This window comes from Grus americana, chromosome 6, assembly GCF_028858705.1.
Source record: "Grus americana isolate bGruAme1 chromosome 6, bGruAme1.mat, whole genome shotgun sequence".
NCBI lineage: Eukaryota > Metazoa > Chordata > Aves > Gruiformes > Gruidae > Grus > Grus americana.
The window spans coordinates 7,966,833-7,992,618 of NC_072857.1; the positions used below are offsets into that span (position 1 = coordinate 7,966,833).

The following is a 25,786-nucleotide window of genomic DNA, read 5'->3' on the forward strand; positions in this document are numbered from 1 at the left end:
ACTAAACAGAAGAATGATGACAAATGATCCCATGAGAATGGAGACTGTAAGCGCTCATTAGCATTTTTGTGACTAGTATAAAATCCTCTCAGGAGGAGGATGCCTGTGCACTCACCAGATAACTGGATAGAATACTAACATTTCAACATTTAAAGTATCCACCCTTACTTTTAGGAAGTATTTTTTAAGGAATAGAACATTTAACCATACTGTTCCTAAACACAACTATTTATTTTGACAGTGACAGTGATGCACAAAGTATTACCCACACAAATACATTATTTCTGCACCTACAACCATATTATTCAAATTGTTTCTGATGAATAAGTTGCCAGTGGTGTAGGCAGCAGCTAAAAAGTACAAGTCCCCACAGAGAACTTTTTCATCCTATCCAAACATCTGCAAAGTGTCAGTGCATATACCTGCAGTGCTGAGCTGCAGTGGGCTATGCTGCAATTTCAATCAGTGGATAACGGCAAATGTTGCCTTTTATTGGGCATCAACAAAATTCTGTTTAAATTCTGTTTTAAGATTCTTCTAAATTCTGTTTATTGGCATAACAAAGACTGAAATGTAATGGATACAAGTCATAATTTTCTCAGTTCTTTCTTCCTGGGAATCAAGTCCTAATAAGATGGCATTGATTATCATTCAGAGATTCTTATTACAACTGCAAAAGATGAAATCTTTCCTTTTTTATGAAAGCAAGGATTTCAGAATTGTTTAAAGACAACCTAAATCCTCAAATGCACAGAAATACCTGTGCATACTCATTTCCAGTACCCTTGCTTTTGTTTTGGAAATAAGAGTAGACTGTAATATAGTTGTCAAATTTATTTTTCACCTGTATAATTGCACATGCAAATTGAAGTATCCCTAAGGATCCAGCGTTATTTCTGAAGTTTGATCTCTTTAATGTCTTCATAATTATTCAAATTGTTTTCTCCTAAGACCCAAAAATTCCAGAGCATTGCCAGCCTTGAGTTTATCCTGTAAAAACAAACCACATATATATATGTATGTGCTTTAACTCATATTTTACTTAAATGCTTTTACTTGTGCTTTAAAATGAACTGCTGCAAAGAGACTAAAGGGCTTCTTCCAGTCTTTGCAGAAATCAGTGTACTACACTGATTTTTCAGTGTTTTATCTCAGGTCTAAAACCAGAGGCTTAAAAAGGAAGGGAAAAAACCCCAAATGTAAATATCATACCTTCAGTTTATTGTCAAAATCTTCCATTGAATCAATCAATTTTCCAGGTTCTAGTTCCCCAAGTGGAAAAGGGTAATCTGTCCCCAAAATAACTTTGTCCTGGTAATAAAAAACATGTTGTACCTTTTGTAGTAACATTACAGTTGTATATGCTTTCTGGAATTTATAATAAACCACAGGAAATTACCTGTATATATGGCACTGATTAATTATGAAAGTGAATATGAAGATAATCTTTGAGTTCCAACTTTCATTAGGAAAACAACGAAGCTTGAAAACAATAATGCAAGTTTATTGGGTGAATTTAAGGTTGAAAAAAGTATAGGTTATTTATTGATTTTGTGGTGTCTAATTAAAGTTTGGTGTATTTTTATTCTGATAGAAAGCTCAAAATGCAAATCCCAGGCCCATGCGAATAAGCATATATGGCTCAGGTGATTACAAGACAAGTGGTAATTTCCTACTCTGATTGATTTTCTGTACTGTGGTGCTGGTTTGAAATGTAACAGAAAGGCATCTGTTGTTCTCTTACACTGCTCTTACTGATTAGGCAAGTAGTTTGCCTAAAATGCAACGATTAATCTTGGTTAAGTGTTGCCATAACTAAGTGGCCAATAAAGGCTACACAGAATTCTTAATTCTGTTTCTTGATTTTTTGATTCTTTTTTCATGTTCCTTGCATGCTCTGCACTGTTGCGTGCAGTCCAAAAAGAGCATGAGAGGTTTTGATACGTTTCTTTAAGAATCTCAGGAAGTTCCCATCAAACTCAGCAAAGATGCTTGGATTTGGATTCTTGAATTTGAAATTCTTAACTACATATGCACGCAGAGACACACAGAGTCACACACAGACACAAACAAACTTGAAATTATATATATGTAATAAAAGATACAAAGCAATCAAAATTATCTTCTGTGTGATACTTTAAAAGCAGTAATAATTGCAATGTGATAATGCTTAAAGCGTGGTATAATGTAGGATTACTGCAAACATTTAAATGAAAAAAGTATTTAACTAGTATTCAGCTTCCGATAACAAAACCAAAATCTCATTTACAAAATTTCATCTATTTTTGGAAGTCTATAGTTTTTTTAAATGCCATTGTCTTTAACTGGGATTGGATATTAGCTGTGCGTTTGAAACGTGTATCTGAGAATATGAGTGACATGATATGATTTGTTTCTGAAAGCAAGTCAGTGAAAAGAAAATTCAATAAAAATCTGTATGCATCATTCCTGCTATCAGAGATGAAAATAAACAGGCAGATCCTCAATAGGATGACATTGTTAAAGGTTCATTTTCACACTGGACCGATATTTCCCCATTTTATCTACCCTGGAGAGTGCATATTGCCAACTCCCTTGATTTTATCAAATGTCTGTTTTCCTTTAAGCTTTGTCTCCTGGAGACATGAATATTTGAAAACCACAGTTTTCATTAAAAATATATGTTCTTAAACATCTCATGGATTTGAAGTCAAGCTCATGAATTTGGGGCACCTCACAATATTTGAACTCAGTTACCAATACTGAAATAGGATGAAGGAAACATATTTCAGTTATTTTATGAAATGATTCGTTTTTCTTATTTATCAAATACTGCTTTTTATTTTTTTTTTATCCCCAGTAGATGTCACCCGAGAGTCTTTGAAAGAACCTATACAAAACCTTATACGAACTCCAGATACGCATTCTATTGTTCTGTCCTATATTGTTGTGTTATCATTTATTATAGAAGTCTTGCCATTAGATTAGAATAGGAGAATTTATACCTTCTGTCTACTAAATCAAGTTCTGAGTGTAGATTAAACAAAATATATTTGGATGTGTGCACATTTAAGCGGCTAAATACATGCTTTTGTTTATAATATTCAATCTGATACCAAGACATTTTCTTCAGATATGAAAAACAAATGTATGCCATATAAAAAAAAACCCCACCAACCAAGAAACATTCTAGCTTTATATGAGGAAATGGATTTCTAAGTAAAGGATAAGGAAACGCAGTATTTGCCCAGCTGTTTATTAGTCAAGGAAGGTTAGTGCATTCTTGTTTACATCTCCTATATACCAAAGCAGAAAGAAATCTTGTGCTCTCATTGGAATAATATATATATAATTTCAGTTATATTTTTCTTTTCCTCTAATTTAAAGTGTTTCACAGCTAATCATGTGATCTATTCATTAGCAGTAAAATTAAGAGCTGTAAATTACTAAGAAAAATTTAGAAGCAACATTATTGCTCTGCTATTAGTGACACTAGGTTATTCATTTCTACTCTTTGAGCTTCAGTTTTGTGCCCATCTATAAAACAGGGATTGCAATACCTGTCTTTAGCAACCAGCCTCAGAGATGTCCTGTGAAATCTCTGCAGATAAATAATACTCCTAGCATAATAGATGTATTATTATATTATTCCAAAGGATATCAACAAAGTCAGTTTTCCCTAGAGGACTAAAGGTTCAATACCTTAGTTAGTGCCTCTCTCCTTTTAGAAAGGTACATATGGCTAATGATTAACCTCCATGGACCTTTCTACTCAACAGATTTTTTCACATTAATTTACAGTAATAGTTACCTGAATCTTAAAATGAATCTCAAAGATCATCAAGCATGAGTTTGTCCTCTTCTGTTAGTTAAAAAATTGTATTTGCCTTGAATCTCACCTTCTTTCCTACTATAAGGATACATCTCAAAAAGAGGACAGATTGCTATAGCCAGTTCAGCTCCAACTTCTGGCCAGAGACTGTTTTACCTTTGGGTAATGTGAGGAATCACCATGGGGAAGTTTTTGCAGAGATACACTGAATCATTTAATCTCCTGTCAACCCAGTTCTTCACTTTTTATAGCCAGCTTCATTAGGGATTTTGTGTTTATCTATATTCACTTCATGCTACCTCATCATAGGTGGAGTGAAGGACTGCAGCGATGTTGCAGTCTTGCAAAGTTCTTTCTCAGAAATGTGTATTTCTGCTTCCCTTAACTGGGATAGGCTCCAATTAACCTGCACCCAACACTAAGAAGAGATGAAGTTAAATGTACATGACTCATCACAGCTGTCACTGGGTTTTAATATTCATAAGCTCAAAGCCAACACATTACACTGTGATGCCAGGTAATGGCTGTTCCCTAAGGACCTGAAGCCATGTCTAAGCACCTCTTCACACATGCTGATGCCCTTCCTGCATGGCTCTTAGCTATACTCTAGAGCGCTGTCCTACTTCAAACCTTCAGCTCATGAAGTTACAGACTCAATCACATTGTTTTTAGCCCAGCATTTATTCATCTTATATTTGTTATTCTGCCAAAACATGACTGCAGTGAAAACACTGACATATTTGGCTTTTTTTTAAGCATTTGACTCTTGGAATAGTATTATGTAAGAATATCAACTTTCATTGGAAAAAAGAGGGAACTTTTTAAACTTCATGGTTAGAAAGTAAAGCTTGAAAATGTGATGTGAATGTTTTTTCAAGGATAAGATGCCTTAGGCTATGAAAAAGAGGAAGAAAATGTACTTTTTTCAAGTTCTCTGGAACGTTAAAAGCATTTAAGTTTCTGGGATCTGACCCATGACTTTTCAGCACTGTGGTTCTACCTGATGTCACATAGCTTGAACTCAAAATACTACGAGGAGCATTAAAGAAGACACCAACATTCCATGTAGTATACTGGTCAAATTTATTGCATTAACAAACTTGATTTCAGAAGTCTGTTGACAAAATAAATGAGATACCAGAGATGCTATTGCTGAGTGACTTTTAGATTATCAAATTAGAATCCATAACCTCTCTCTCCTCAAACAACTGAATTTCTGTTGCAAAGACTAATCATGATTAAGGGCCAGAGTCTATGTGTCGCTTCTAGGAAGAAAGTGTGGTGCGAAGACAGCAACTTTCCCAGAGCAGCCATAGCTTACAGCAGCCTTGAGCTAGCTCATCACTCTAAAGCAGAACTGCTCTGAGACTTGCTTTCTATACAAGTTAAAACAGAAAAAAATGATAAGTTCGTCAGTAATGGATGAAGCATCCTGTTGTACTTTCTCTCCTGCTTTGCTCTTGACATCTACAGTTCAGCTTAACAAAATCAGACCAGAAAAATAATCTGAGGGTCTCTGCCATGCTGAGTCACACAGCTTCTAATTTACCAAGGTCTTTCTAACAATGGCAAAACATGTCTCCTGACATTTTAAAGTACAAAAAAAAGAAAGAAGCAAGTGATCTTGTCTCCTTGACAATAAAAAAAGGAATCTAACCACCTAAACATGGCAATTTAAAATTCAAGACCTAGACTTATCCTTTCTATACTAAAACTGCATGTAGAATGACAATATACTTAGGATGAACATGGTCTAGATTTGGGGAGACTTCTCAGAAAAGGAGATAACTGAAGGCAAGCGCTGAACTGTTTCTTACTCTGTAAGTTTTTGGCTATCTTGTAAAAGGGAAGTGCACATAACATCCAGTAAAATTTTTAAATCTATTGTAAAAACTACATAAAGCCACTTGATTACTGTAAGCTACAGGTAGATTCAAAAGGTAGTGCATAGTAAAATGTCCTGGACTGTTGCCCATGATATATTTACTAGTTAGAGGCTGGTAACAGAAATTAACAGAAATCAATATTGGGCTGGACCCCTAGTATTTTGTTAGTAACCTATCCGATGCCTAAAACCTCATCCCTGACACAGAGATCTCTCCATCAGTGCTCACTAGGACTAGCACTGCCAAAAACACGCTATAACATGTCTGTATGTATGGAAAGAACTTGGCTAATGCCACCCGAGTTAATACTCACTGATGTTATGAGAACTTCCCAATACTAACAGCTTATTAGCAGATCTTTTGACAAGTAAACTGACCTGGGTTTTATCTTACTTGTTTCTAACAGAACTGGGCCGCATGGTAGTTTATTTGCACATTTTATGGGGCTCCTGCCATAAATCTATTTTTGGTTCATGGTGGATTTAAGAGGTATTGTTTCTCCTCAGAGCTGTGGTGTTATTGTATGTGTACATACACATACACTTTAGAAAAACTTTCTATGGTATTGTTTCAAGCTGTAGTTGTTCTGTCACATTGTTGATTTTTTCATGAACCTTCAAATACAAAGTTTTCCTAAAAGGCACAAGTACTGTAGGGGGGTTGCAGGCAGAAGTCCAGTCTCAAAGCTACAAATTTCCTGTGCAGCACAGACTGAAAACCCAAGGATTTCCAAGGGTTGATACCTGGGCTTAGAGTACCAAGATAGAGAAAAAGCAATAGTTTCCTCTGCATTATTATTTTTGTCTGGCCTAGACAAGTCAGTTCTAGTACCGATTTATTACAGTAACCTGATGAGATGAAAATGGGAAATCGACAGTAGCTTTTTTTGTAGAGGGAAAGAAAACATTTGGCTTCGCTGTCTTTGTGAACTTTGGTCATACAAGAGGCCCTCATGACAGCAACAGCCCCATACGTGAGAAAGCACTATATGAGCCTAGAAACTAACGTACAGTAAACAGGAATACAGTTGTTGAGACAAGAAAGTCAATGTCAGAGTTTGCATTTCTGGTTTTGACATCTGGTAGGTATCTGCCTGCTAGAAATTCCATGAGTTCCAGAGATCAGGACACAAGTATATGTTTCTTGTTTTGCAGTGATCCACTGGAAGCTGGCATGAGTGATGCCATCTTCAACCCCTTCCTGAGCACTTAATAATAAGAAGGAATTATTTGAATGGTTTTGTATTTTTCTGTCCCAAGCTGTACCCAATTTAAATAGGTCACTAAACTACAAAGACTTCTTTACTCACTAGTCTAACAATTAAAATATTTTTGCAAAACTGTGATGTCTAATGTGGTCTCCAGGATTCCCACAAAAACTTTATTTATTATTGACTCTTCTCTGCCTACAACTTCCCAAGTGCAAATGCGATTTCATTTCTTCAAGTATACACTTGAATTTGAAAATTAAGCCATTTGAAAACAAGGCTGCAAGTCAAACGGTATTTGCTTGCAGTCCCACCCTGAACAACCTTACACAAGGAACTAGCCTCACTGAACTAAGGTTCCTGGATTAAAACCACCATTTCAGTAACTCCATATAGTAGAAACATTATCAACAAGGCAGAAACAAGCCAGTTTATAACCACTCAGGTTCTGATTTTACTGGGTGAATATGCTGCCTTCTTCCTGCCGCCTTCTCTTCTCCTTTTGCTGTTTCATAGAGAATTAAATAAAGAATGACTCACCTGCTTCTGGAAGCATTAAAACTCACCTCTCCTATTACACTTGTTAGCAGCCGTAGTGCACCAGGATCATGGACAAGAGAGTCTGTGTAAAATGAACCAAGGTATTTTCTTGGATCCACCTTATTATCCACTGCACATAAATCAGGGCGCATGTTGAACCCATGGGAGATTCGCCCCACCGTGTATGGAAAAGCTCCACCTGCAAGAAGACATTTTTAGTAACAGAAGCTGAAAATATGCAGGAGGAAAAAAAGCCACATTATCAACAGAGATCCGTAAGTTTTAGTGTCAGCTATTTAGAAAGAAAGTGCTCTGCACCAGCAATTTTTTATTCCTTCCCCTTCATTAGCTTTTTTCTCTGTTTTCCCCACTTCTTCACTACTGTGATGCCCAAATTCCTCCTGCTGCTTCCGTGTCCCTTTCCCCAAACTCTCTCCTGTCTCCCCTTCCTCCTCGTTTCCCTTAAAGACTATTGTAACAGTTCAAACACTGGCTGAAACAGGCTAGAAACTGTTCATCCAAGCAGCTGATCTGGCAGATACCATCTTTGTGGTAATAGTACTCAGCTGGTGGCTGGCTTAAAGCAGTAATGCTCTTAGCTGGCATATCAGAAAATACAGTTGTACCATGCTCAACTGAAGAACAGGTATTTCACAGGGTATATTACTTACCTCCATGTGCAAAGCAAACTTTCAGCTTAGGAAATTTTTCAAAAATTCCTCCCATAATCATGGAGCAAATGGCTATAGTTGTTTCTGCTGGCATGCCTAAGGACAAAAAGAGCCTTATTGTATGAGAGGGTTTTTCTTTCTCAATTTTCTTATTTGAGTTTTAAATGTTATCCTCATTTTCTTCAATTAGCCTTGAGCCTACTGAAAAAAAACCCACCCCAGAGTTACAGAGCAGCTGCCAAAGGTTACACATTATTTCTATTAGAGAGACATGGAGTTGAACATTAATTAACTGAAATGAGGACATAAGATTGGAAGCTAAAATCTGAATTCTAAGCCCAGTTTTTACCCTACACCACTATGACAGCTGACAGGCAGGTTGGGTATGTCCTGAACTGCACAGTATAGGCTCGATTCCCCAGTTATCCTAGCTCAAAGACAAGTCTGGAATACGCCAGGTTCTCTTCTCACCCGTGCTTCTGGGTTTCTTTGTGTGCAAAGTGGGGCAGATATGTTGGTGGATATTCCAACACAGATTTGGGATTTAGTTATGACATGGCGCCAGTTCTTACAGTGTAGATATAACCTATCTCTATCTTTGCCACTGGGTAACTTGGATGCCCAGTGTTAGGAACGTAACAGCAATTTAGGTTCCTACATCAGGCCTCAGTTTCTGAGCACACTTAACATATTTAGAGTATCATGCCCTTTGGGCACCTAATTTCAGACATTCAGCTTGGAAATTAGGAATTGAGTTCCCGTTATTTATGGGGGGAAACAATACCTATCCAGCTCAAAAGGTTATCTGTCATTAATGTTTTACCATACGCTCAGATGCACAGTCTTATTAGGCTTAGTAGGAAAATCTTTTAATTATACTTTGTCATTTTAGTCTCTTTTTACATCTGTGGTGTTGAGCCTGCTCTGATTAAGACTAATTGATATTGTTTTAAAATAATGCACTGGTGATTGGGACACTAAGGTTTTCCAGTGTATATTGCAGAACATATATTACATGTATATTGTGTATATTTTTCAGAACACCGCTACTGGGGGCAGTGCAAAACCAAACAATGCAAAACAGACTAAGTGAAGGTGGAATCAGGCCTAAACATTTCTAAGTAGCAGTATAACCTACCTCCTGTTATTCAATGTTGTTCTGATTTACCTAGCAGATAGGGAAAAAAACAGAAACTAGATAATTCCCTACATCTATGAGGAGCTTTCAAAGTACATGTTGTTTCAGCTATAGTTGATGTGAACTTCAATTTATTTCCTCTCTGATCAACTTATGTCCAGGTAATAATAAAAAAAATTCTAGGAAATAATGTTTGGTTTTGCCTACTCCTTCATTTATTCACATTATTTTTGAGGAGCTCATTTCAGAGACAATTCACTTTTCCCTAAACATCTGCTCTTTGTATTTAGGACAAAAGAGTATACTAGATTCTGTTGCTAGTCTGATTAATCTTAATTATTTTAATTCTAGGTATTTAAAAATTGACAAACTAAACAAGCTTAAAGCCAAATGACTGCTGAATTTACACAACAGATTTAATCGTAATACTTGATTAAAAAAAAAAAAATCGATAGAAAAATCACAGTTTTTCTCTGTACTACTATCTTTGCAACAGTATTCTGGGCATAATCCAGTGACAGTTCATAAATGTAGATTAGGCAAAGTAAATACACACTCACCAATTAGCCATGGAAACCAGTATTTGGACATCCTTCCATCTATCTGCATGTCCCAGGGATGCACGAAGAGACAGCAATTTAATTGTTCTGCAGCCTGCCGCAAAAAGAAAAAAATCTAAATCTTGAGTAATCATATGAAAATGCATTTTAGTTCTTAGCTATGCTTTAAAGATTACCTGCAAAATTGTACTGAGCATTAGTACTAGTCATGAAAATAGGCCCAGAATTAAGAACTACAAGCAAAGGAAAAAAAAAGTTCTTTTTGAGACTACAGGATTGGAAACGCTGATTATAATATCTTTTTAAGTAAGCCAAGTGTTTCTCAGATTCATGCGGTACAAAGTGCTTTTTTAGCTGTGTTTTTCAGCTATCCTGCAGTATAAAACTCAGTTCAAGCTAGCATTCTTTCGTTTTTGTTACACACATGAAGATGAATTCTCATAATGTTTTATAGAACCATTTTAGGATGTTTTTTGCAGAGTTGTTCCAGCTACATTCAGGAATTTTCACTGCTGTTGCACTACATTTGTCCCCTTTGGTCCTTTGCCTGGCTTAAAAAAAAGTTACAACTATTGCTGATCTACTCTAGGAGTTTGAAACCTAGCTGTATTCTGATCAATAATCCATTTCCACTCAAGTTTATTAATTTTTCCAAAACTACTGACCTCTTTGGAAAGGAAAACAGAAGAACAAATTTAGGATGCTAATTCTGACCAATTTAACTATGTGCTTAAATTTAAGTATATAGTCATCAGAGTAATTCATATGCTTAACCAGGATTTAACAGCTTCATTTTGTCAGATGTATTTCTGGACCTCCTCTTGTTGCTAAGGAGATTATCACACATTTGAAAAATTTGGGTTTATTTACCCATACATGATAAATAAAGCTGCAACTTTTGGATTGTAGGGAGTAATTTCCATCTACATTTGTAAATTAAAAATATCAATTCAATAACTGGCTTGGTAGATTGATAAAGTTCATTATCAAATATGGCTTAATTTCACAATCTTTATTATCCAGAGATATTTCTAGAAGTGATAGAGGTTACTTCCTACATGTGCTAAACATAAGCTGAAGAATGTACAGTACAAAAGAGAGATTGCAGTACAAGAGAAGGACCCCAATATAAGAAAGAAATGGAGCTACTGGACAGACTGCAAAGATGGTGAAGGGACTGGAGCATCTCTCCTATAAGGAACCACTGAGACTCCTGGGATTGTTTAGCCTCGAGAAGAGAGGGTTCGGGGGGTATCTCATTAATGTATATAAATACCTGAAGGGAGGGTGCAATGAAGATGGAGCCAGACTCCTTTCTGTGGTGCCCTGTGACAGGACCAGAGGCAACAGAAACAAACTGAAACAAGAGAAGTTCCCTCTGAACATCAGGAAACTTTTTTTTCACTGCAGGGGTGACTGAGCAGTGGCACAGGTTTCCCAAAGAGGTTGTGGAGTCTCCATCCTTGGATATATTCAAAAGCCATCTGGTCATGGTGCTGGGCAACTAGTTCTAGGTGTCCCTGCTTGAGGACCAGATGACCTCCAGAGGTCTCTTCCAACCTCAGCCATGCTGTGATTCTGTGAATGCGTGCATCTCCAAGAGTAGAAATTGATAACTGACTGTGTATGAACATAAAACCAAATAGTTCAGATGCTGCACTAATAGGATTCTTGAATAAATTGAGCACTCTGAAAAATAACCTCTATGGATGAATTTCAAGCTGACAACTATAATAACCTGTGAAACAGATATGGAATGTACACTGATTAAACCCCACAATTTAGACAAATGACCATCCTCATCCGGACCTCAGGCTATCTGAGAAATGCAATCTATAAATTCCTATATTGTATCATTGTCATTATATCCTATAGTGAATTATCATACATAATTAAAACTGAATCTCTCTGATCACTAAGCAGATTAGAAGGGTCAATTGTTTTAATGTATCTATAAATTTAGATGATGACTGAATATGTCCCAAGATATTTTTAGACAGGATTCCATGTCACAGAATTCCCCAAAATAAGGAAAGAAACATTTACTCACAGCATAAATATCATACAGTTCTGGTGCATTCAGGTCCCATTCATTGACATGAGATCCTATTTGTACACCAGGAAATCCAAGTTCATTCACGCAGCGCTGCATTTCCTTCACAGCCAGGTCTGGAGCTTGCAAAGGTAACGTACCCAAGCCGATAAACCTCTTGGGGTACTTTTTTACTGTAGCAGCTAAGTCATTATTTAATATCTGGGCTAGATCTAGAGTATCCTGAGGTTTGGCCTGGTAAGATATTAAGTAGAATAATACATTAAAATATAGTTCTCAAATGTTATCACCTTTGGAAGATATTAGATAAATGTCACTGCAAACAATTCAGAGACAGGGTTTAAACCTAAAATTTACTTTACAGTGCAGAATAGCTGGAAACCAGTAGGGCTAAATTCTGCTTTAAAACCTGTGCATGCAGTCAGTTCTGCTTCTTGTCTTGAATGTTTTATCAACTGCTGTTGCCTTTACTGCTCAAGATGAGTGTAATAAAGCCCAAGTTGCTGATGCACTTAAGTATCTGGTCTTTTGTGTAAACCTGTTTTTGTTTATTCCCATGCAAAAACCTCAGCATATAATTTTTAGACATAGCAATTAATATTTAACCTCCTATTATTGGAGTTGAAGAGATAACAGTAAGAATTGTGAGATGCTCGAGTACAAGAATTCTACAGAGAAAACTGGAGCAAACTTCTCTAACATTTAGAAGGAAATAACAGTCATAATTCTAATAAGGGAACTACAATATCCATACAATCAGTTTTCCATTTTCCCCTCTAATACATATTTAATAGAAAATATTCCCATAAATACCAGAATAGAATTTTAATGATATGTCACCCAACAAGAAATTCTGAAGATCAGTGGTACTACTTATATGTGGGCTTAACACAATGATTTTTAATATAGCTTATCTGTTTAACAACTCGACTTGTACACATAGCCAAACAGTCAGATTGAGAATGTATTTAGAACAGCATTTTGCTATGATTTATCTTCTCAGACTGTTTTTATTTCTTTAATGCATTCAAGATCACCATGCAGGGAACATATTCATTTAAATTTGCTACCGAATTTTAAAGTTCAAAGCATTCTAGGTCAATGAGTCCCATGCCATGTTTAAAAGAAAGTGGGATAAGACCACTTTTACCTCTTTTTTCATGACAAAATACTGATTGATGTCTAGCTTTCATGGAATCTGTACATGTACATTTACCTGCTAACCATGGATTCGTGCTGTGTAAATTCTCTCTCCCCGTTTCCAGCTACCCCCATAAGATGCCCAGAAGAAATTCTGTTGTTGTCTCATTCTTTCTTACTTGGTGTACTGCAGAGTGGAGCTTTGCCAGGACACCCTGCAGGCTCTTCTGATACCTGGACTATTTTTTTGTTTTTCACAGCAGAACAATTCCCTGTTTACTTCTGTGCTCTACTGACTACTTCAGTCACCTAATTTATAGGAGGATGCATGTATTTTTTAAAAATTTTGTAACATATGAATTACAAAATATGCAAGTAGGAACCTACCCAGTAGCTGAACATTACAGGGACTGTGGAAAGGACTTGGACTGTGACTCCTGAGTAAGAAAAAGCAGTTATTAATGTTTCTTTTTTTTTGGTAAGATGTTAAAAAGAAAGCACTTTGGTTGGAAAAGAAGAAGTTAAAAGCTTTAATGGTTAGAAAGACTGATTTAACAGTGATATGAACAGAATGGTTTTTTTGCTGAGGATCATGGCAATAAATTTTGAGTTGTATCCATTTATTAGGATTGGAATATTTTTGCTACATAAAAAGAAAAACAACACTTTCATGCTCATACTAGATTATTTTGTGAAATTATGTATTTTGATTTTAGAAGTATTTGGTATGCATGCGTACAATTAATTAAAATAGCAATTTAATGTTACTCTCACATAAATGGATATGACGTTAAACCAACAGAATACAGTATCTTAAGTTTACTTTGGGGTTACATTTCTAATATATATTTAATAAATAAATATGCAAATTAGCTCAAAGATAAACAATGTTATGTTAACAATGGTTGTTAAACAATGTGTTCCCCAAAGCTATGTTGTATTAGGTTTCATTCATCCTGTGTCTGGAATACTGAGGTTTTAAGTATAAGAAATTCTGTTTGTTTTTAGAAATAACTTTGATTCTAGCAATAAAGAGAATAAAGTCCACACTGTTTGTTTCTGTTCCAACACAACTCTATACCATAAGTGTGTGTGACTCACAGTGTGTGTTACAGGAATGAACACAACAAACCTAGCAGATTAACAACAGAAGAAACAATAATTAGGACTTATAATAGTCACATGCAAAACTATTTTATTTTTAATTTTAGATCTGATTGTAATATTTATGCACATATTTTATCATGCTTTAAAAAACTTACTTGGTTGTTAGTAATGAAACTAGTAATGCAAAAGATGGCAGAAAAAACTCCAAGAGAATTTCTTCTAAGACAATGACGTTGCCAAAGCACTCAAATGTTTAACAAAATTATTTATTTTCCTTCTCAGTATATTCTTGGGAACCAAGAGGGGAAGCTGACTCTCTCTTACAAGATCTGATTAATATTATGTGCAGAGGCCACGGCTTGAGGTTAGAGGATTAAGACTACAAGATTATGTATATACCAAAATACAGCCTAAGTTGTAAGATCCACCAATATGCCACTGGACACTTGATTGGTATGTTTGAGAACATTCACCATGTTTTCCACAATAAACATTGCATCTGGTTTCAATCCATTTTTACACTTATGAGCAAATTTCACATAAAACTTAAGGGTAGATTTCCAACTTTCTACACTAGCTTTAGGAAGAAGTATCAGCACAGAAAAACCTCTACTTCATACCCTCTTCAGAGGGTTTTACAGAGGAGCAAATAATAAGAAAAGCCAGTTAGGATTAATGGAAAGATTTTCTCGAACAAAATTGTAATGATTTGTGTTACAGAACTGTGATGTTAATGACCTTTACAGCTTGTTTTACTGAATTACCTTGATAGCTTGTTTTACTGAGTGGATCGAGACAGAGGTTTGTATACCAAGTAGACCTAGGACATATGATTCTGAGAACTAATTTAGTCTCTTTGGTACACTGGCTACCACTTATTACTGGCAAGGTTTCTCGGGCATTGCATAAACAAAGGAGGGGAGTGAGCAAGCAGCTCTGCGGTGCTTAGTCGCTGGTTGGGGCTAAACCACAACATACCTTACAGTGACTGATACTAATTTTGTTCAGCTGGGAGACTCTTTGCATCTTTGTTCCAAAATTATGCCATGTTTGGAGGTTACATTTTGGGGTATAATTATCTCAGCTTGTGTTACAGAAAATGGTCTATGAAAGTAGCTACAGATTTGTAAACTGAAAAATAGTAAATGTGGCCCCTAGTCTATTGTTAGAAGACTAGTAAGAATGAAAAACACAAAGACCTTTTTTTTTTTACACTTAATTGGCTGATGCCTCTATCTCTGGAGTGCTGTAATAAAAGCAGACATTTTTATGGCATGAGTCACCAGATGGTGCTGTAACACATAGTTTTAGATTGATTTTTTTTTTTTTTTAACCAAGTGAGCACTGTTTGATTTGTGGAGAAATATTGTGGTGTTGGCTTTATGATCCATTTTGTTTTCTGGAGAGCTGTTGCAAAAATTTGAAAAAATTGCTCCTGTATTTATCCTTTGTCTACAGCAAATAGATTGGCCAGAGTTGTTTTATAGAAGCTTGCCATTAGTGTCGGGGGAAATATCTGAAAGGGAAAGATGCCCAAAGGCTATTCATGATTCACACTGCGGTTGAATGATGTGGAAATCCCCCAAATCCCTGAGCTAACCCAGGGAATGATTACAGTCTAGGCAAGGCAGCATATTTCAGAGAGGTTGCAAAGACATTCTAGCATTCCCATTAACAGTCTAATGGTTGGAGTTAGAAATACTGCTTCTCCAGGGTGAAAATGAGGTAGTTGATAATTATCTATGTTGTGTTTACATAAATTGCCCAACAGCCCTTGAGTTTCTAAATTGGCCTATGTTATGTGTTGCAGTAAACCTCCATAAGGAGAATGATCCAAAGTATCTCCTAACATGCTATCCCATGAGAGAAGGAAACAATAATCATAAAGATGCTACTTATAAAATAACTGCTCTTTGAAGTAATTCAGATATTTATTCCTTACAAAAGGTTGGAGAAGATGTTCAAGTAGTGTCTACTGAGAAACTGATGTAGGGAATTATTCAGGCCTTAATCTAAGAAAAAAATAATCTTTAGTAACATAACATTTCTCTCACAAAAGTAATTTAGAATTACAGTGTTAATGAGAACTAACAAAAATAATTGATCAAACTAGAAGTTCCTTCTCCCATTCTCAGTCTCCCATCTTACAAACCTTATTTAGTGGCATGTAACTAACTTGATAGAAAATAAATTTGCAAATTTGGCATCTGGTTAAGTTCATTTCTAAATCAGGAAAACTTTTCTGAGAAAGTAATTGTACCAGTTCTGTAGGCTCAGAGTCCTCTAGCAAAAATACAGAATGAAGTTGCAACATCTAAACAGAAAAAAAAATTAGAAAAGGAAACAAACATAGAAATAAATCCTATGAGTAAACAGCACCTTTTTAACATTTGGAACAAAAATGAAAGGACCTCCTGTTTTATGTAAATCACTTTTATACCTGGAATATATGTTGCCTTTTCAAGTCCACAGTCAGTCATCCTTACTTATGTCAACTAGCACCCTACTGTATTAACAATCTCATCAAAATCAGTGAGCCCATGTGGGGAATAAATTGCTACTGAAAATGAGACAAGTTATGGGAACACGTCCCATTTGAGTCTGAATATAAAGCATATCAATTTTCACTGACTTTCAACAGATTTAAACTAATGAATCAGTATGCTAAACCTTTTATTTTTTTCTATTGTTATCAAGCACTTTCAGATGCACTGACAGAGATGTTGCTGTTATTCTAAATGAGACACAGTGATTTCAGTTCCTTTATGGAGGTACCTGATAGGTTCATCTCTTTAATCCGTACTTCTGGATCCCAGCAGTTCTCTTGAATAACTCTAAAAACCTTTCCATCCTTCATCATCTTTGCCTGTCCCTGTGAAATGACATTTTCATATATTATAAATGTGACAAAGTAGTACATGCTAATTTATAGTCACTTGAGTATATGGTGCTCCCTACAGAAATTCAGTGACAGAATTTTGTTCTTTTATTTTTATTCAGTAGGTATTTTTAATCAAAGACTATTTTAAAATAGTCATTAATAAAACAGTCATTTATATTCAGATGGCATGAATTCTTCATAATAAAAAAATCCCCTCTCTTTTGCAATGTATATCACTGTACATTTGTCGGGAAAATGTATCAGGTACCTTAATCTAAGTTTATCCTGAAACCACATTTTGACCTCAAAACAATGCTCTAATTAAGTCTGTACTAAATTTTCCCCTTGGGTATGTTTGTGTTCTTTTAAAGTCAATAGCATCACAATGATTCCAGTAACTACAGATATAATTGTGCAACTCAGTTAATTTCAGTCCAGTTGTTTCATATCACCAGTGATACTGAGACAAAAGCAGACCTATTATGTTGTCTTCAGATTACATTTTCTCCTGGGGAAAAAAAGAATTATTGAAGAATGTGTATTTGGGAAAAAAAAAACCCCAAACAAAAAACCTAAATGCAGTATAAAACCATTACCTGACTTAGTGTAATACCTTCCCCATGTGCCACCAATTCCTAAACTTACAAAGTTAAAAATATTATCAAGGTCATGAAATTTAATACTGTTCCTTTGACTTTGAACATGGAAACTTCCTTTTTAAACTTAACTTTTGGTTGATTTGCCAATTCTCCACAGTGGCTGACTAGGCACAGCGTTGTCACATTAAATGAAGTAAATTGTCTGTTACAGTTGTACATATCTACATGCTTTGACTTGTAAAGACAGACAAAAGTCTGCTTACACCTGCACAATTTGTTGAGATACAATTCACCAATACTTGCAAGGCTTGAGCATTTCTTGGTTACTTGAAGCTACTAGAGGGATAAATGGAAATGGACAAAAGTCAAAAGATCCACATGGCCCTGTGTATTTAGGACGGGTAAGCGCAGTCATGCAGCAGATGTATGGGCCAGAGAACATACTGCATCCACAGTTGAAAATTGAAAACCACATAAGAAATCACAGCGGCTATTCCTTCACCTTGACAGTAAACAGAAGCTAAGCGCAGGGCAGTCTTCTCACTCTTCTGGAAAAGGAATTCTCTCCCTCCAAAGGCCAGTTTATTTTTCCTCATAAAATTTATTTAGGATCCTGTCTATTTTTCTAAAAAAATAAAAACCCTGTTAAATCAGAATACTCCCTACTAGTATGCTAAACCAGAAATAACTAATAAAATTTCACTACTTCTCACAGAGCTGGGTTTCTGTCCCTTCCTTCTGAGAAGTCAGACTGTTCTTAACCTTGAATTTGTTATTAACTTCATACATCATTCACAAATACACTGCCCTAATGAATATTTTAAACTTCTCTTCAACAAATCTAACTGTGCTGCCTTGGCAAACTGTCAAGTTACTTGTTAGCTGTATCACAGGTTGTGAAAATTACTTGAAATATTACAGCCAGTAATAACAACTGCATAGTCCTGATCCTCTGATAAAATACTTCAGATTTTTGTAAAATTGATTTTCCAACCTGACAGAAAGGTTTACCCTAGCCATACACTCCAACACATTAAAAAAAAGATCAGCGCGTTGCTGCACATTGCTTAATAAACAGAAAAATATTCAGGGTCTAAGTAAAGAAAAAGACAGAGTAGAACTCAGTATTGCATCACATAAAAATAGATCGTGTGGCCTTTACTGGATTACCGTTGGGAGTATTTCTGTGAACACAGGTGACTTCTAATTCTTTCCTCACACACAGCTAAGGCATAGCAGCTGACCTGCTCATATGTATTTTCTTTTGCTAATACTGAAAACAATGTTAGATAGATTGTTATTTTACTAGCAACTTTGACAGTGCTCATACCTAAATGCTGAGATAAATAGTTGTTCTCTGAATGATGCGACAGAGTTTGCAATATAGGAAAGGTTTCTAATAAGGCCTGTGCTGTTCTCATCGAAGAATTAGTTGAACACTTTGCTATTTTCATTTGCATTAACCAATTCCTTGTGAACACGCTACAGGTCAAGGCTAAGCTCACCTCATTGTGTGTTGGCAACAACAAATGTGATTACACAGGAAAGCAAAACATGATCATTTGAACAGATTCATGCTCGTGTATGTAAGGATAGAAAGATCTGGTCCAGCAACACTGTGACTTGAAAATGAGTCATAATGCTAGTCTCTAGACACTGACACTAATATGCACCTGATATTTTTAAAATGAGAAATTACTCAGGCCCCTCAAGCGGGAAAAAATTCTGAGATATTTTTGCAGTAGTAAGAATGAAACGAGGAAAAAAAAATTCAGGTTCCAAAGTAATGGATGCTGTGCTGAAAATCTCATAAAAGACAAGAGATTTTCATTTGCAAGGTTAACACAACTTTTTAAGGGCAGAGCTGAAGAGTTCTATCATATATTCTATCATTCCATTCCATCCCATTCCATACCAAACATTATCTGATATTTAAGGCTTTAATTACTTTATGTGGAAATTGAGAGATATTTAAGAATTAAGTCCAGCAGGGTGATTTGCTTCAGCAAGCTACCTTTAAAATTATCCCATCACTAAACCACTCAGTCACATCCCAAATTGCATTGCTTTAAAAATGCATGTAATTATTTTCTTCCAGTCTGACTCTGATGCTTCTTCACAGAATGATATGAAAAGCTTTTCCTTTTTTTTTTTCTTTTTATCTTAAGAGTTAACTTCCCCAGCTCCAAATATCTGAAGAGGTTTTTATTTTGCCATGCAGTTTCTTCATGCAACATTTTCAGACAGAAGTAGGCTAGACAGGATTTGGTGCAGAGTATATAAGGTTATTATTGACTTGCCACGAAGTTCCTTTGCAAGCTATTTTTAGCAAGGAATTTTAGCATCAGACCTGTAACAAACAGCTAAGCTGCCAAAAATGTCTCCAACAATTCTCCCTTTCCTGCACCTACCATGTATCTCAGAAGCTGTGCCATCCACACGTTGGTTCAGCAGGTGGCTTGTTCTCTCCTCCTATGCCTACTTAGACTCTGATCTGAAATTTCAGCATAATATTTGTTTGCTCCTCATTCTTAGTCCCAGCCTTCATATTCTGTGGCCCTTTTTTCGGAAAGGGTTGTTAGGCATTGCACAGCGTAGCCTTCCATGTTACAGAATGACAACAGTGCGTATATCATTAGGTGTCAATAAACAGACACTGTGTTGTATCCATTTTATCAGCTTTTTTCAGTTACTATATGCATATATACAATCACAAAGAAGTATGATTTTGCAAAGTGACAAGGGGACGAGGGAATGTCTCATCCACTGACATTAACAGGAACTGTATATTTAAATACCTTGGTTACCTGGAAGATGCAATTCTTGCTTCTTTAAAGACAATAAAAGTTGAATCTCTACAGAGAATGAATGAATTAGCCAAGTCACAAAAAGAAACAATGAAAAAGATTGGGTACTATTTTCTTTATAAAGTTACCCCAAATAGGGTGAGGCACTGTCACCCTGAAAATGCTAAGTACTAAATCTTTATATCACTTATCCCTCTAGTTTTCAGTACAGAATTCCTATACAGATCATGTTTGAATTTCAGAAGACCAAGACAGATTAACCTTCATAAAACACTGTGCATTCAGCCTGCCATTAGATACCACAGCTGGGTTTAGCCAGTTATTTGCACTCTTCACATGCTTTATGTGTGTTATGTGCTGACACTCTTTGTTGAGTTATTCATGCTCTTAACTTCGCATTTTTTGTCTTCCAGCTTACTATATCCAAATTGTTCTTTCTGCTCTTATCTATCCAACCTCTATTGTCTTTGCATTTTTTTCCTTAATTATCTAGCTAATGCCTTCCATTGCTTTTATCCCTTCCGTATATGTACAACTCACAACATTCCTGAGGTCAGCAATTACAGATGTTTTTCAACTTAGGATAGATACATATGAAGTGGAAAGTGAACTGAGGTGTTCCAAGACCTCTTTTTAATGCCATCTTTCTAATCTCCCTCCTTCCAGAGGCCAATGCTGTTTGCAGTGATAGGCTCTCCAAAAGATTCCTAGGAGTTGGGGGCTGACAGGTCACAGGAAGAAGCTGGCTTCCTGTGACAGTGTTTGAGATAGACAGCGCTATCTGACTGCCGAAGTTATTATATGGTAACATCTTTAAAACTAGCTGGTACAATTAACCTACACAGTAACTTACAAAGGGAATTATTTTGCCATATCAGCCTTACCTCTCTAGGTTCTTGTGCTCTCCAGTAAAAAAAAGCACTAGTGGTAATATTTTAATGCTCTTATCAAAAGATAAACTGCAACATTTTGATCTTGCTTTTAGAAGTTTTACATTGTTGTGTCACTATGTATGTCACTGAAATTACTGCCAATTTACTCTATTCTGAGTGGGATAAGAATCAAGCCTTTAAGAAACCAGTTCTGTCCCCATCAGAGTAAATACATGTATTTTGCTAACTTCAGTACCAGCAGGATGGCTTCTGAATGCAGATGAACTGTTAGCACAGACTCATGGCATCTGGAGATATGTTGTTCCAGTTGTCCTAATGTAGCTCAGAAGTGTCTTTGTAAAGTTAATAGAGTGGATGGTGATAAAAAGGTGAAGTAAAATCAGACCCAGTGTGCCTTTTTACTTGCCAATAAACCTCACGCTCCCACATTTCTACAGAATGGTCCCCAAATCTATGGATTGTCCTTATTGTTCTGCTACTTGTTCTCCTTGTCATGAAGTTCCAGAAATGACTCTTTCCCTTTCATTCAGATGTGAAGACATTTTCACGTCTGAGTTCTTCTATTAAAATACCAGTTCCTTTTGGTTTTGCTTCTCATACAGAGAACTGCATTTAACTAAAAAAAACCCCAAAACCTACATGTAATCTGCTTTAAATTGACCTATCTTATTGAAAAGAATTCCTTAGAACTATCCATTCCAAGTGTTTGTGAGTTTGTATTCCTGATGACCACACAAGATCAGCTTACAGCACCAAACAGCCCAAACCTTGCAGTGATGATCCAGCTGTACCCATCCGCCATACCCGTATCTCTGAGAAAGAAAGAAGAAAAAGCCAGTGCTAGTTAGTATTCTGCAATAATAATAAAAACCTCCATTCTTACAATCCAGCAGTACCTTATTCAGGAGAAACACTTACGCATATGCTCAGCTTTGAGCCTAAAAGTAGTCCCATTGCGTTCAGCAGAAGTGCTGAGGTTTAACGGGACTGGACTAACGGTGTTTGTAAATCTGAACTTTTAGCTCAGTTCAACAATATTTTAAAGTCAGTCCTACAACTGATTTCAAAGTGCTTAAAATTGCTTACGATATCGAGGTTCTAACTGGAATGATTTCAACACAAAAAAAATTAAATCAAGCATTGGGCAATATGAAAATTGAGCTGACAACTTTCCAATCTGTGATCAGTTAATCATTAGCACAAAGATGTATTGATTCCACTTTTCAGCTTCCGTGATTCAGCAGCAGGACTGAAGGTCAGTCTCTTGTCTATTAATATTTAAACAGCCAAGAGAAGCTAAAAAGGAGAAGCTTAGATGCTCATTGATTCTTCCAAAGAGATTCAAATTGTTTATGCAAAAACCCCAAAACCTACAAAAGATGCTGATTTCCTTTTATTTTCATACATTGTCAGATCAGAAATAAATGAAATCTTGAAATATCATAATAGACTGAAAACAATGCTCAGAATTCCCAGCTTTCCATAAAGAAACATTTCCAAGGAAACTGGGTAAAAGCAGGCATTTCTTTCACTGAAGCATAAACAATTTGAATACAGCCCTGAATTTCCTGTGATAACAAATCATTACTTAATGCCACTGTGAGCTTTCCTAAAGTAGGTGTGCAGAGCCAAGCCTCCTGACTTCAGCCAATCAGAGACTCTAATGACTGAGGCCATGTATGTTTGATTTAGCCATGTTTAGCTATGTAGCTATGTATATTTTATTAAAACATATAAATTTAAAGGGATTTTTTTAATATATACATAAAAATATTTAAATTTAGGGAAAATTCTGTGACACCTCATGAGAACTTTAAATTTTCACTAGCTCCGTGCTAATTGCAATTGTAAGCTGTGCAGAATATGAGTACCTTAAAGGTGCTCAAGGAGCATTTAGGTAATAGAGAAACTCAGTGGTCTGATTTTGAACTTGTTTTCTTCTTTCTTCCCCTCAGCTACTAGTTGGATGTATTGACAGTACTTATTTCATTTATTTCTATAAATTTTTATACTTATCATGGGTTCCTAAACTCATAAATAAGTATCTTGACAACAGAATTTTCTAGTCATAGGTTCAAGGTTCAGTATTTATAAGGCAGGAAAAAAGAACAAAAAGTTTAGCTCTATGTGTGCATGTTAGGATTGCCTCATTGGTTTTCCGTGCATGAAATGTGGAGAACTATGTTAATGGTTTGAATTTTCAGAGGACTCTAGGGAATTCTGAGAGTTGTTTTCTATTCTAGGCCCATTAATAAACCATTGAATTGCTCAATCTTTAGAACAGAGGAAACAAAAACTAGCAGGTGGAAATTAACTTTTAAAAATTTGGTATTTGCCTCTTTATCAGCATTTAAATAAATGCAACCCTGACCTACAAGGTGTAATAGTGAATTCAGCCTTGATGTATGCCCATGAACATCAAGGGAGTCTTGGGGTGATCTTATCTCAGTAAATTTATTGCGCTTTTAAAGTATACAGACAAAAAAAAAATCTTTAAAAATAATGTAAAATCAGAATGAAGGAATTTTATAAGTGATTTTATAGGGATATTGCACAAAAAAGACAACAAACGAGCAAGACTAACCTGTCTTTGTAGTTTTGATATTTAAACTATCCATTTAAAACAGACATATTTGTTCTAAAAAAAATATGTCATCTCACCTACATTATCCAGGTTATATGAGTTTTTCATTGTGGAGCTCTTATAATTATAAATAAGAAGTTCAAACAGATGTTTAAAAAGAACTTCCTAGGTAAATGAGAAAACAAACATTCCTTTCCAGGAGGTTTTATGCATAACGATGTTATTTTTCACTACTAATGAAGAAGTAATCCTTTGTATGTTCTTAATGCCAGGTTTCCTCATGACTTTTTTCTAATATGCTGTTTACATTTTCGAGCTGCTTTCTGGCTAATATTGAACTGATACTGAACTGTCATGCTTAAAATCAGAGAAACACAGAGCTAATACATATGAAACACTTACCTGACAATTTGCCATCATCAACCTCAAAATAAGCAAGTGAAAGAAATGTACAGTGTAAAACAAAGTTTCAGTTAGTGTGTCAGATGCCTAAGAGCATGGCTGAAATAGTGGTATTCTTTTGTTGTCAAAGACAGGCACAACAAAATCGAGTGGTTCCATACTACTGTCAGACACAGGGAATGTTCATTCAAACTACAACCAACACAGAATTACAGTAAGGAAAGAAGCACCAATGCAGGTCTTCTCTTTTCTACTCTGATTTTTTATCATGAATGGAAACATTAAAGAGTTATAAAAAAACCCCTATCCTGGAAATCTGAACACAATTTTTAATTGCAAATTATTTTATACATATGTCTGTATAAACTATATATAAATATAGTGTCATGTGATCTTTTTCAGTACCCTTTGTAGCATTGGAGATGTGATCCCTTTTAAGTCAAAAAGTGATCCGATATCCCTATACTGAATTGTAATTTTGATTATTTAGGCAATAACTGTAAAACCTAATTCAGAATGAGATGACTACATGGCTTCTGATAATGTGAAATGAGAAGAGGATTAGATTTATTACATGAAAACCTAAATGACACTTTCCATTCTCAAATACTTTTCACAGAATCATGAAAATTATTACTGACAAAAATAAATTGAATAATTATAACACCACACAAAGATTCAAAGTTAAAACAAGTTGACTTATAGTTTCAGTGTTCTGACAACTGAGATTTTGTATTTTTAATACAATATGCTACTTCTTCCCAGTAACTGGAAAAATAACAGATATTAGTAAAATCATCATCATCATCAATGAACCATACTTAGAGTGTCCCCACTCCTATTGAAGTTATTGACTTTCATGCCTGCAGGTATGAGATGTGAATGAATTTTGTCTTAGGTAACATTAATCTTGTCTAATATTTGCTTATTTCTCTTGTTTAAAAAAAAAAGTGAACACTATTTGGGAACCTGGCAACTCTGGTTTTATCATGAAAGTGGAATTTATGCCTCATCATTTGACAATTTTAGGTCTCTCAAAAAACCAAGTAAAAATATAAGAATTGCTTCAGACTAAATAAAGAGTGGGGAAGAAAGCCCAGTTTTCCATCCCTTTCTTATTGAGACTCTTGCTTTGCTAAGTAATGCAATACAAATATCTTAAAGCTGAAAAAAAATAAAATTAGACAAAACCCTAGAGATATTTATAACAGAACCCTTCATTCATTGTTCTTTCAAAAATTACATTGGTAGAAATGGTTGCTGATAACATAAGGCACTGAATATCTATACTTTTATTACCTTTTTTAGGTCAGGCCATTCCTTAGGTAGAATGTGGCTATGAATATCGATTTTCATTTTTGAAGTATCAAAGGAGAAATACTCTTTCAATGAAAATGTTTGCTGTGTAATTGCTACTGTCCTTCTTGTCCCTGGTTTAGCAGGTTATTAACTTTGGCTGTTGTTCAGATCCACCTGCTGTCTTATCAGGAGAGCTTGGTACAGTGGC

The 25,786-nt window shown here is 35.6% G+C and overlaps 1 protein-coding gene across 6 annotated transcripts; it reads right to left on the reverse strand.

Moving 5' to 3' along the window:
• Positions 1–819: 819 nt before the first annotated feature.
• ACMSD (aminocarboxymuconate semialdehyde decarboxylase) lies at positions 820–25,786 on the reverse strand. Of its 6 annotated transcripts, none has more exons than XM_054830332.1 (10): positions 25,579–25,786; positions 22,061–22,105; positions 16,889–16,985; positions 13,394–13,443; positions 11,864–12,100; positions 9,814–9,907; positions 8,116–8,211; positions 7,471–7,643; positions 1,213–1,311; positions 820–990 (listed from the first exon to the last, which is right to left on the reverse strand). In XM_054830332.1, exons 1-10 carry the CDS (start codon positions 25,633–25,635, stop codon positions 928–930), a joined length of 1,011 nt encoding a protein of 336 aa, XP_054686307.1. In that variant the 5' UTR covers positions 25,636–25,786; the 3' UTR covers positions 820–927. The 6 variants fall into 6 exon arrangements, with proteins under 6 accessions (XP_054686307.1, XP_054686308.1, XP_054686311.1 ...); XM_054830333.1 differs by lacking the exon at positions 25,579–25,786 and adding an exon at positions 22,212–22,282; XM_054830336.1 differs by lacking the exon at positions 25,579–25,786 and adding an exon at positions 20,401–20,448.

Coding starts and splice junctions, on each gene's coding strand:
- ACMSD (XM_054830332.1), bottom strand. CDS start 25,635: ATGAAAATCGATATTCATAGCCACATTCTACCTAAGGAATGGCCTGAC. Junction 22,106..25,578: donor AATGGCCTGACCTAAAAAAG/GTAATAAAAGTA, acceptor TTTCTTTCTCAG/AGATACGGGTATGGCGGATG. Junction 8,212..9,813: donor CTGGTTTCCATGGCTAATTG/GTGAGTGTGTAT, acceptor TTTTGTCCTTAG/GCATGCCAGCAGAAACAACT.